The sequence below is a fragment of the Grampus griseus genome, assembly GCF_964374135.1.
Source record: "Grampus griseus genome assembly, chromosome: 13".
Classification (NCBI taxonomy): domain Eukaryota; kingdom Metazoa; phylum Chordata; class Mammalia; order Artiodactyla; family Delphinidae; genus Grampus; species Grampus griseus.
The window spans coordinates 68,548,105-68,560,602 of record NC_139007.1 but is presented as its reverse complement, the minus strand read 5'-3'; the positions used below and the strand labels follow the sequence as shown (position 1 = coordinate 68,560,602).

At 37.8% G+C, this 12,498-nt stretch overlaps 1 protein-coding gene across 4 annotated transcripts in view; it reads right to left on the bottom strand.

The window, feature by feature from the left end:
* Positions 1-12,498, bottom strand: part of UTRN (utrophin) — a gene marked incomplete at its 3' end in the record, with an annotated part of 496,004 nt that overhangs the window by 252,029 nt on the left and 231,477 nt on the right. For all 4 annotated transcript variants that reach the window (XM_082668645.1, XM_082668646.1, XM_082668647.1 and 1 more), the window contains 3 exons: positions 8,198-8,412; positions 6,097-6,214; positions 2,539-2,744 (listed from right to left, as the gene is read on the bottom strand). In XM_082668645.1, coding sequence (XP_082524771.1) covers positions 2,539-2,744; positions 6,097-6,214; positions 8,198-8,412 — 539 coding nt within the window. The remainder of the gene's footprint in view (positions 1-2,538; positions 2,745-6,096; positions 6,215-8,197; positions 8,413-12,498) is intronic.

Below are 12,498 nucleotides of genomic sequence, written 5' to 3'. Positions count from 1 at the left end.
ATCAGGTACATAGCAGATAACATTAAAAGATTACTGTCTTTTCTCCTTTGATATGTTTTACTTCCTCAAACCAGTTGTCTTCTTTCATTCCTACTGCTATATCTGATCCTTAGAGGAATATGTATCTTATAGGAATGAGCTTACTATAGAGTTAGTTCCTCTATATGTGCTTGAAGATATGGAAAGGGCAACAACATGGAAGTCTTCTTGTCCCTGGATCACTGTGTATCACTGTTTACAAAGTTAACTGCTTGGCTGGATCCAGTAGCTAAGCAAGGTTTACTGAGAGTTGCTTGAATAAACTAAATTGATGCTGTATGTCCATAGGCATTGGTTCCTTGATAAATTTTTTTCCACCTCTGAGAGCTCTTGTATCAAGATACTCCCCATGAAATCTGAATGACAAATGAATGTTCTTAAAATGATTTTTGTAGCAACTAGCAGAAAAATCCACCCTAAAGTTCCAGAATAGAACTATACTGCTGATTAGAAAAGAATATTCTTTTTTGAATTATGGTTTTCTCCAGGTATATGCCCAGTAATGGGATTGCTGGGTCATATGGTAGCTCTATTTTTAGTTTTTTAAGGAACCTCCATACTGTTCTCCATAGTGGTTGTTATCAATTTACATTCCCACCAACAGTGCAGGAGGGTTCCCTTTTCACCACACCCTTTCCAGCATTTGTTTCTAGATTTTTTGATAATGGCCATTCTGACCCGTGTGAGGTGATACCTCAGATGAATGGATAAAGAAAATGTGACACATATATACAATGGAATATTACTCAGCCATAGAAAGAAATGAGATTGAGTTATTTGTAGTGAGGTGGATGGACCTAGAGTCTGTCATACAGAGTGAAGTAAGTCAGAAAGAGAAAAACAAATACCGTATGCTAATGCATACATATGAAATCTAAAAAAAAAGGTACAGGGCTTCCCTGGTGGCGCAGTGGTTAAGATTCCGCCTGCCAATGCAGGAGACATGGGTTCGAGCCCTGGTCCGGGAAGATCCAACATGCTACGGAGCAACTAAGCCGGTGCGCCACAACTACTGAGCCTGCGCTCTAGAGCCCTTGAGCCACAACTACTGAAGCCCGTGCGCCTAGAGCCCGTGCTCTGCAACAAGAGAAGCCACCGCAATGAGAAGCCCACACACCGCAATGAAGAGTAGCCCCCGCTCACCGCAACTAGAGAAAGCACGCGCGCAGCAACGAAGACCCAACGCAGCCCAAAGTTAATTAATTAATTATTTTTAAAAAATGGTACTGATGAACCTAGTGGCAGGGCAGGAATAAAGACGCAGACATAGAGAATGGACTTGAGGACACGGAGGGGGAGGGGGAAGCTGGGGTGAAGTAAGAGTAGCATCGACATGTATACACTACCAAGTGTAAAATAGACAGCTAGTGGGAAGCAGCCGCATAGCACAGGGAGATCAGCTCGGCGCTTTGCGATGACCTAGAGGGGTGGGATAGGGAGGGTGTGAGGGAGGCTCAAGAGGGAGGGGATATGGGGATATATGTATACATATAGCTGATTCACTTTGTTATAGAGCAGAAACTAACACAGTATGGGGAAGCAATTATACTCCAATTAGGATGTATTAAAAAAAAAAGAAAAGAATATTCTGAATATGATGATTGAAACACTGATACCACTTTTAACTGTATTCCTCTGGTTAAGTGTCCAGGAGCTTTGCTGATTATTACTTTTGAGTCTTTTGGTGAAGACAATTCAGCAGACAGCATAAACACAGAGAATGATCCAGGAAACCAGGATACCTGGCCACTTGCTTTTTAAGTTGTGACCATGGAAAGCCTACATGTCTGAAGAATAAAAACATACTCTCATGTCTGAGATTTTTCCCATACATCCTTTATTATATTCTTCACAAGCGTACACTTTCATTTAGGCTATCTGAAGGGTAAATAAATGTTACACAAAAGTATAACCTAACAGCCATAACCTCCAACTCAAGAATATTTTCTATGACTGTAGAGATTTAAAATAGCACTTTAAAAATACCATAAGTGTTCAATATCATCAACTCTATAATCCAACTAATCACAAAAAAGGTACCTGCTATGATGATATTGATAAAACGGTTTGGTTATAAAGGTATTAGAAGAAACTAAACTTACTTAATACTTGATTTGTTCACTACAGTAGCCCTCAAATGAAAGTCTCAGGAGATTTCATAAATAAAAAAATACCTTCAGGGTAGATATGGAAGGGAACAAAAGGAGGGTTCCTGGGATCCTGAAAATGTTTTCTTTCTAGATGCTGGCTCATGGGTAAGTTCCATTTGCAAAGAGTCAGTGAGCTATAAATCTAGGATACACGTACATTTCTATTTGTTATGCCTCCAGAAATTTTTCAAAAACCTTCCTGGTCAAATTCTTTATATAAATTTCAGTGTACATTCTAAGCCCTTGGGAAAACATTATGACATGGGTCCTAAAAATTACAGTTAGCAACAGAACAAAAAAAGCACATCCCACAAATTGATAATGCCAGAAAGTATCTAATGAGTCTTACTTGATTATCAGAAATTTGTTTGATAAGTGGATCCCTTCGAGCTTGTTGAAGAATATAGAGGCGAGCCTCATACTTTCTCATGAGCTCCTCCGTCTCTTCCCTGTGGTCATCCCACTGAAGGCTGTCAATAATCATGTCCTCCAGCTGCTGCTGTCTTAACTCCACACCATGCTGGGTGCTATCCCACTGGTTCTTGACCTTTTCCACTGGAGGAGGCATTATATATATTTTTAAAAATCCCAGAAAGTAACTATCAGGAAAGGGAAAAAATACCTGATACCAAATTCATCACAATAAGGTTATATATAGAAAAGAGAAAGGAGGCAAAATGGTACATACATTTTAAAGGAATTTTATTATGTCTGCCACACTGTATGACTGATACATTTCTGAAACCATCCTTGAAGAAAAAATCTTGAATTAAACTCTATTTTAAATGCATTAAAATATCTCACAATAAAGATACTGACTATTATAAACTGACAAACTAAAAATTATAAAGAAAATAAATTCCTACCTAATTTATATTTACAGAACCTGGTTTGAAGAAGGCAGATTTTAACAGTACATTATGATAGAACTTTATGACCAAAGATATAGTCATTTGTCATCCTCTAAGGAAGTATTGATTTTAAAAGAAAATAAAATACTTAAGAATACTTTTCACATTTGTTTTACTATAGCATGAAACCTCTCTAAAAGGAAGTGTTTTTATATATTCAAGAGAAGTGCTAAAAGTAAATTAAATTCAAGTTCTAGGTACCCAGCAGTTTTTTATTATAAAAAAATCCATATTGGCTCTTTTCCTCTCTCTTTTTTATTGTTTCTATTTCTCTTTCTTTCATTCTCTCTTTCTGTCTCTTTCTCTTTTCCTTTTCTCTCCCCTACTTTCTTTCCTCTTGTATTTTTAACATGTGTCAAGGAAAAAGAAATCTAAGGAAACTTAAACTTTTGATTAATTACTTCAGGGGCAATTCATGATATGAAATGAAGTACTAGTAAGCAATAACTTTAAATATCTTCAACAACCCATTCATAATAAGTAGGTAGAAAGTTAGAAACAAATTTCTAGAAGATGCCTTGTATGCCAGAAAGACTGAAGGGCTATAGTTAAGTACCAGGCCAAGAAGAACTTAACTAAAAAATAACATTGCAGGGCTTCCCTGGTGGCACAGTGGTTGAGAGTCCGCCTTCTGATGCAGGGGACGCGGGTTCGTGCCCCGGTCCGGGAGGATCCCACATGCCGCAGACCGGTTGGGCCCGTGAGCCATGGCCGCTGAGCCTGCGCGTCCGGAGCCTGTGCTCCGCAACGGGAGAGGCCACAGCAGTGAGAGGCCCGTGTACCGCAAAAACAAAAAAAACATTGCAGCTAGGTCATAATGAGACCTTTCGGTAAAATTCTTCAAACAATACTGGGTTATAGTAAACCATAAGAGCTATCAGTTTAAGACTGTTCAGAAAAATGTAAATTATACTTATGTATAGTAATTCTAAAAAATTGTTCAGTGAGATTATTTTATGCTGTCTTATCCAACAGTTTAAATAAATTGCTTACGTTTTAACTTAGGGAGAGGGAAAATTTATTGTAATGGTTTACTTGTCAGTTACAAAGTTACATAAAGTACTATAACTAACAGAATCCTTTAATACTGAACAAATAAAACTAAAGATATCAAGTGACAGCAAGTATCAGAGGTTTACCATAAAAGATAAGCAAATTATCCTATTCATTGGAAATAAGTGCAAAAAGCAAGTTACTATTGGTAGTACCCTCTGGCTGAGGGTGGTTTTTCATATAATGAATAATGATATGGACCATGGAGCCTCTATACCAGAAAAAATTGAGAGAAAAAAAAAAGAGGGAGTTAAATTGAAAAAGGAAGATATTCGGGAGAAGAAAACCTTAAAGCAAACTTTGGACAGAGAGGAGGGGTGGAGGAAAAAACAAAAGATGATAGAAAAAGCAAAGTGGAGAAGCCTTTGTAAATAGTTTGGTGTCACCAAAGCTGAGAAGCTCCTTTGCCATGTGATGGGAAACAGGGTCACTCCAAAGTTCGATAGGCAGAAGCAATCCACCAGTTAATAAAAAAATAAAAATTAAATAAAAATTTACAAAACGGGGGAAAGAAAGAAAATGGCTTACTTAGTAAAAATAAACCAATATTGTGACACACTAAAAGTTCTCTGCTAACTCATCTCTTATAATAACCTTGTTGCTGCAACATTTATTTTGAAATCAAAACAGTTTTTTTTTTTTTTTTTTTTTCGCGGTACGCGGGCCTCTCACTGTTGTGGCCTCTCCCGTTGCGGAGCACAGGCTCCGGACGCGCAGGCTCAGCGGCCATGGCTCACGGGCCTAGCCGCTCCGCGGCATGTGGGATCTTCCCGGACCGGGGCACGAACCTGTGTCCCCTGCATCGGCAGGCGGACTCTCAACCACTGCGCCACCAGGGAAGCCCCAAAACAGTTTTTATAGGGGGAATAGTTGACTTTCCTTCAGAAATATTAGACTAGGTAATAAAATACCTTCCAGTTTATATTCTGCCACAAATAAATATTTATTAAGGAACTAATTGGTACTGGGCCCTAGGGGAGGCCTCAGGGCCAAAAAGGGGAGTATTTACAGTCTATGGAGGGGAGAGAGAATTAACTGTGAGATCTACAACGAAATTATGGGGGAAAAGGTCACAGCAGGAACTAAAGACAGAAAATATAGTTCACCAGAGACTAAAAGAGGGTGGGGAGACTTCACAAAGGAGGTGATATTTTAGCTGCTTAGTAGAATTTCACCTGGGGAGAGGCCAAGAAGAAAAAAATGTGAATAAAGGTAAGGAGACTAAGAAATGTCAGGGCATTTTAAAGAATATATACAATACAGAACAGTTACAGACAGTGCTGAGGGCTAAAGAGAGAAAGGGAGTGATGAAAGCAGACAGTGATTGCCCCTATGTGTCATTCTTGAGAATTTTGACTTTGTTTGGTATGTCATACAGATTTAACGGATGCTTTTAAGCCAGCAAGCAAATTTGAAACAGGGAACTTTGTTGTTGCTGTTTTGTATTTACTTTTTGTTTTGTTTTACTTTGTATTTAACTAAAGTATTCCCAACTTCGTGCCAGGCACACAGGTGTATAGTAACTGCTCAATGAATATTTTTGGAATGACTTTTGAGAAGATGAGTTAAGAGACACAGTAAGATTTGGTTTCAGTGAATATAACAGAAGAATTGATTTGCATTCCTATGGGTTTCTCTAACTTTTGTTTTTTTTCGTTCCTTTAAAAGAAATTCTAACTTAAAAGAAAAAAGCTTCAATGTATCAGTAATTACTTAAAAGTAATGATATTAATACTTTAAGGAATTCATAAGGGAATTATGACAATGTTCCCAAAAAATAAAAAACAAGGGAAAGCTATTTTATTAATAGAGTATCAAATATCAAATTATCAAATAATATTAATTTCTGGTTGAATAATCTTCAAAAATGTATGTGTGTGTGGGTATGTGTTACCATTTTCAGGGAAGGTGAATGATGATATATAATTTTTTTAAAAACCTACATTTTTCTGTGATTGCTGTTCTCACATCTGAACTGGAAGCTTTATTTTTCAAATTCTGTGCCAATGTAAAAACGTAATCAAGCTGAGGATGGCGCTGTTCTAAGTCAGCCTTTGTGATCTGTTAAGACAAAATGATTGTTAAAATAGATTAATAAGCCATATGATAAAATAGTAACAAAGCAAAATTGGTGTGTTGACATCAAACTTGTTGTTTTCCTCCTATAAGAGACAGTGATGCATCAGTGATGTAGTGGAGAAAGTGCAGGAATTGAAGTCAGAGGTCCTAGGTTCAAGTCTCAGCTCTCCCACTTATCGCCTGGATCACCAGGCAAGGCACTTTACCTCTCTGTGTTTTTATTTTCACAAAAAGAAACAATAAAATGCCTGCAGTTCAGCTATATCAACTCTGAGGAAATTAAACGAAGAAAATCTCTTTGAAAACTAATAAGTGCTTTCAAAACATCAGTAGTGATTTCTGCAGCTGATGCTTTGCATATCTGTCCTACATCAGATATGAACATAAATTAATGGCATCTACAGGGATGGAGGTAAAGTATTAGAAAAATCCTAACTGGAATAACTGCAAATTAAATAATCTTAGACATGAAAAACTGCCGCTCTAGAAAGTTTGTGTCTCTTAGTACTAATAAATATGGGAGAAAAGTTAGCAATATCAGAAAAATGGTGTGTTTTAAGTATAGAACTAATAGCCTTAAAGATTAGAAAACACAATTTCCAAAGATTCTCTCCCAGCTCTTCCTCTGTGAATTCACGAATTTTTCAGATTCACAACTTCTAATCCTGAATCGCAAAGAGACAGTTCAATGAATGCTGATCATTTCCTTCTAAGTGGCAAAAGGGCCTCTCAACACAACATATTTGAAACTACATCAATCAAACCCTCATCCACATTCCATTTCTTCTGTTCCTGATTTCTGCTAATTGCAATAGCATCATCTCAGCCCCTCAGCAAAGGCTTTTCTCCTTGTTTTAAGCGTCTCTTGCACAGTTCCCAGTCTTCTTACTCAAGCAGAGCATTGTTATCATCCGTCTCCAGCCACAATTTAAAAAAGAAAAAGGGAAAAACAAGATGCCTGGCAACTGCTTACAGACTAAACGTCCAAAGAGTTTTGCGTGGTCTACAAGCTCCTTCACAATGTGAACTTGAGCTGCCTTTGCTCTCTTACTTCCTACTACACCTCTTTCCTGCACAATTCTTGACCCAATATCCTTCATGCTCACCACCTCATGTCTTTATTCACCCTGGTCCCTATACCAGGAATGCCATTTATTTTGTCTCTAAATGTCAAAATCCCATGCAGTCTGCCTTCGTTCACTGTGGATGTAATCCCCTTCCTCATTCTGGCTCCCCCTTACAGGTGGCGTGTACCTGTCCCGCAGCTTTTAGTAGACTGTGCCTGGCCACACATGTTTTTAATATGGGAATAAAACTGATACCTACCTCACAAGATTATTAAAGTGAATGAAATAATACATGTAAAATACTCAGAAAAATACCTAGCATACATTAAGCACTTAATAAGAGTTTAGCAAGAGCTGTTATTATTTCATGGTTCATTCCCAGTTTCTATCTGGTATATTCTTTTCAATATCCTTAGACAGCACACAGCCCAGTACCAAAAACACACTGAATGTGGAAAAAAGAACTTTACAAATTGATATTAGATGGCATATGTATAGAAATAAAACTATAGTCAGGAGATTCTCACTTAACGATGTCAGCAATTAAACAAATAAGCTCATTATGAAATATAAGTTGAAAAGGCGCTTCAACAAATTATTCTCCATGACACTAGGCATTAAATGTAACACCAGTTTACATTTACAGTGATGTGGCTGGATTTATGATACCAGCTTTAGATCATAAAAATACAGTGACTCTACAGCTCACATTGTTAAACCTGTTCTTACAAAAACAGCACAAATGCAAGAAAAGCTTTACTCATCAGAGCTAGCCCAGGATGGCTGTTTGACAGGTCAAGAATTTTTTAAAGCTCATTCTCCCAGAGTTTAAGATAAACAAAAGTGATCCAAACAGATCTTGGTGTTTCCATGACAAGCCTTTACACTAGGTACCTACTTTCATTCGGGAGATTGTCTTATTGATCTCTTCTACATCCCCGACAGTGACAATGTTGGACTTCAGCATCTGGTCGATCAACACCAGCCAGTCGGCCAGTTCTGTTATCGTTTTATCCAGATCAGCAGGAACTGAAATTTCTGAAGTACGAGGAGACTGAACAGGAATATCTGATGCAGATGATGCTAGCACCACCTTTTGGACACTGGGATGAGCTGAAATAAAAAACGTAGCAAAGTATCAATAACACAGCAGGATAATCTGACTGTGGTGATGTAATGGTGACATGTATGTGTATTTATGTAAAATTTAGTTTAAGTAAAACAACTGAAAGAGGTTTTTATTTTATTTTTTTTTTTGCGGTACGCGGGCCTCTCACCGCTGCAGCCTCTCCCGTTGCGGAGCACAGGCTCCGGACACGCAGGCCCAGTGGCCATGGCTCACGGGCCCAGCCGCTCCGCGGCACGAGGGATCCTCCCGGACCGGGGCACGAACCCGTGTCCCCTGCATCGGCAGGTGGACTCTCAACCACCAGGTGGACTCAATGCACCACCAGGGAAGCCCGGTTTTTATTTTTTAATACTGACATGGCAATGGCAATGGCATTTCCTGAATTATCTATATGTTTTTGGTTGTTTTTGTTTGCCATAATGGCAATTAAACACACCATCTCACCATATTCTAGGGCAGCAATAACTCAAAAGTAACTAATGCTGATATCAAGAGAAAATAAAATAAAAACTACATCAACCATGAGAAAATTAGGAATGTTATTTTATTTTGTCAAGATGTTTTTGCTTTAATTGTAAAGCCATCTTATTTGTAATTTTCTGTTCTTTTTCACTTCCCTTTACAACATGAGCATTTGTCCCTTTTAATAAACATCACTGTGAATACCTATGTAACAATCTATGTATATAGTCTCTAACTTTTAGTTACCTCTTTTCCTACAGCTGGATACTTAGACTACTCCTGAACTTTTTTACTTTAAAAAAGAGCTTTCATATATGGTCAACTAATATTTGACAAGAATATACAATGGAGAAAAGATAGTCTTTTCAGTAAATGGTGCTAAGATAATTGAACATTCACACATGAAACAGTAAATTTGGACCCATGTCTTACACCACTCGCAAAAAACTAACTCAAAATGGATTAAAGACTTAAATGTAAGACCCGAGACCATGAAACTCCTAGAGGAAAACAGGAATAAAGCTCCTTGACCTGGGTCATGGTGTTGACTCTTTGAATATGCAACAAAATCAAAACTGAACAAGTGGGACTACATCAAACTAAAAAGCTGCTACACAGCAAAAGAAGCCATCAACACAACAAAGTGAAAAGACAACCTACACAGAATGGGGGAAAAAATATGTGTAAACCGTATATCTGATAAGGGGTTAGTATTGAAATGCATACATATAATTCAGACATAAGAAATGAGAAAATCCTACCATTTTAGACACCATGGATGGACCTTGAAGGCATTATGCTAAGTAAAGTAAGTCAGACAGAGAAAGACAAATACGTATGATCTCATATATGGTATCTAAAAAGAAAAAAAATTCATAGGAAAAGAGGTCAATCAGACCTGTGGTTACCAGAGGTGAAGGGTGGGGGGAGAGGAAATTGGAGAAAGGTGGTCAAAAGGTACGAACTTCCAGTTACAAGATAAACAAGTACCAAGGATGTAATGTACAACATGAAGACTATAGTTACCACTGCTGTATGATATATAGGACAGTTGTTGAGAGTAAATCCTATGAGTTCTCATCATAAGAAGAATTTTTTTTTCCTTTTATCTTTTTTTAACTTTATCTATATGAGAAGATGATCCATTTATGGTAATCACTTCCCAATACATGTAAATCAAACCATCATGCTGTTTGCCTTAAACTTATACAGTGATGTATGTCAATTATTTCTCAATAAAACTGGAAAAAAACTGGGTGTAAAGAAGCATAGAACTTAACACAGGTGCAGCTACAGCCATCTGTCAAGGATATTTAAATTCCTATCACAACACTGCATCAGAGAACATAAAGAATAATATTAAGGAAATTCAACAAAAGTGTTTTTGCTCTTAGGCTTTGCCTACTTATCATCTTCTAAATGAGGTCTCTTGATATTCTTTTTAAAATTTCAATATCCTCTCAGCACACCTGATTTCCTCATGTGCTCCACAGCCAACCTCAGTGGTACAGTCTCTCTTACACTTCCTCTATTTTTCTTCCAATATAGATGTATTTCACTTATTTATTACGTGTATTTACTGATGAATCCCTGACACCTAGAACTACACCTGGCACATAGTAGGTGCTCAATAAATATTTGTTGAATTAAAAAAAAAACTTGCAAAAAAAAACTCAACAAAAACCAGAAAAAAAAAGATCTTGCAAGAAGTATCTTTTTGTATATTCTTTACAGTTCTGATTGCCACCTTCGTAGAAATTTCCCAAAACAGAATTACTAGGTTAAAAAATATGAAAAAATTTAATGTATCTACTACTGATTGCCAAATTGTTTTCCTTAAAAGTTGGAAATTTAGACTTCCGGCAGTGTGTGGAACTTATGAGCATCCTGCATCCACACAAAATTCTATCTCTACGGATAAACACACATCTTTCACCATTGCTTCATTTCACGTCCTTTTGGTTACCAGTGAGGATAAATATTCTTCATGTTTGGTAATCAAATATGGTATAATTTATAACTGTATGTGTTCTTTACCTGCTTCCTTATCAATTTGGATGAACTCCTTATGCAAGAAAGATAAACCCCGTCACATTGCTGAAAACAATCTTTCTATTTTAGGATTTAATTTGTTTTCTTTTTATCATATAGATGTTAACGAAGTTCAGTTGAGCAAATCCATACATCTGTCTTGGGGGACTGTTTTCTCAGAAATTACTCTTGTCTTCTCCAAAGATTTGATATATATTTTCTCTATATTTTTTGTTTGTATGTTTTTGTCTTATTTTGAACAGTGGGAGACTGGTAATTGTTTTTCTTTAGTTTTTATACAAGAGGTGGTTGAATTCATTATTAGATCTATCTAGACCCACTTTAGCATAAGGTATATTAAATGAGGTTTAAATAATTTTCTAAAAAATGTAGTCAATCTGTAAATTCAGCACAATATAAAAAAAAAATCCTAACAGGTTTGTGTGTAACTTGACCAAATTATACAGTCAAATTTTGATTTTAAAATTAACACAGGAAAGAAAAGGGCCAAGAACAGTCAAAACATTTTATTTTTGATAGAGGGTCATGCCTTACCAGATATTTAGTTGTATTACTCAGCTAATGATGAATGATTAACCTCATGTATTACAGACCCAGACATTCAAACAGACCACTAGAAGAGAACAGCCACAGTGCGTAGGTGGCAGAGAAGCCTGACCTTGGCAGAGACTACATTATAGATCAACGAGGAGGAATTTACTGGTCAATAAATGATGCTGAGAAAAGTGGTGACCCATGGCTGCAGCGGGAAGATGATGGGACAGATTTTGACCTCACATGCACCTTAGGAAAATTAATTTTCAGTGGAATTAAGAACCTGCATATGAAAACTAAAATTGTAAAATATAGAAGAATATCTTTATGACTTCAGAGCAATAGAGGATTTCTAAAATAAAGCACAAAAAGGAAAGCTATTAATAGATTATTAATGTTTAAGAATTCTGAAAATAGTACCACAAATAAAAATTTTAAAAGTCACAGATTAGGGAGAAGGTATTTGCAATGCACATTCCAGACAAGGAATTAGTAACAAAGTAGTTTTTTCAAACTCAAAAAAAACCATCAACCAGGCTTCCCTGGTGGCGCAGTGGTTGAGAATTTGCCTGCCAATGCAGGGGACATGGGTTCGAGCCCTGGTCTGGGAAGATCCCACATGCCACGGAGCAACTAGGCCCGTGAGCCACAACTACTGAGCCTGCGCGTCTGGAGCCTGTGCCCTGCAACAAGAGAAGCCGCGACAGTGAAAGGCCCGAGCACCGCGATGAAGAGTGGCCCACCCCTGCCGCAACTAGAGAGAGCCCTTGCACAGAAACGAAGACCCATCCCTGGTGGCGCAGTGGTTGGGAGTCCGCCTGCCGATGCAGGGGACACGGGTTCGTGCCCCGGTCCAGGAAGATCCCACATGCCGCAGAGCGGCTGGGCCCGTGAGCCATGGCCGCTGAGCCTGCGCGTCTGGAGCCTGTGCCCCGCAACGGGAGAGGCCACAACAGTGAGAGGCCCGCGTATCGCAAAAAGAAGAAGACCCAACACAGCCAAAACTAAATAAATAAATAAAA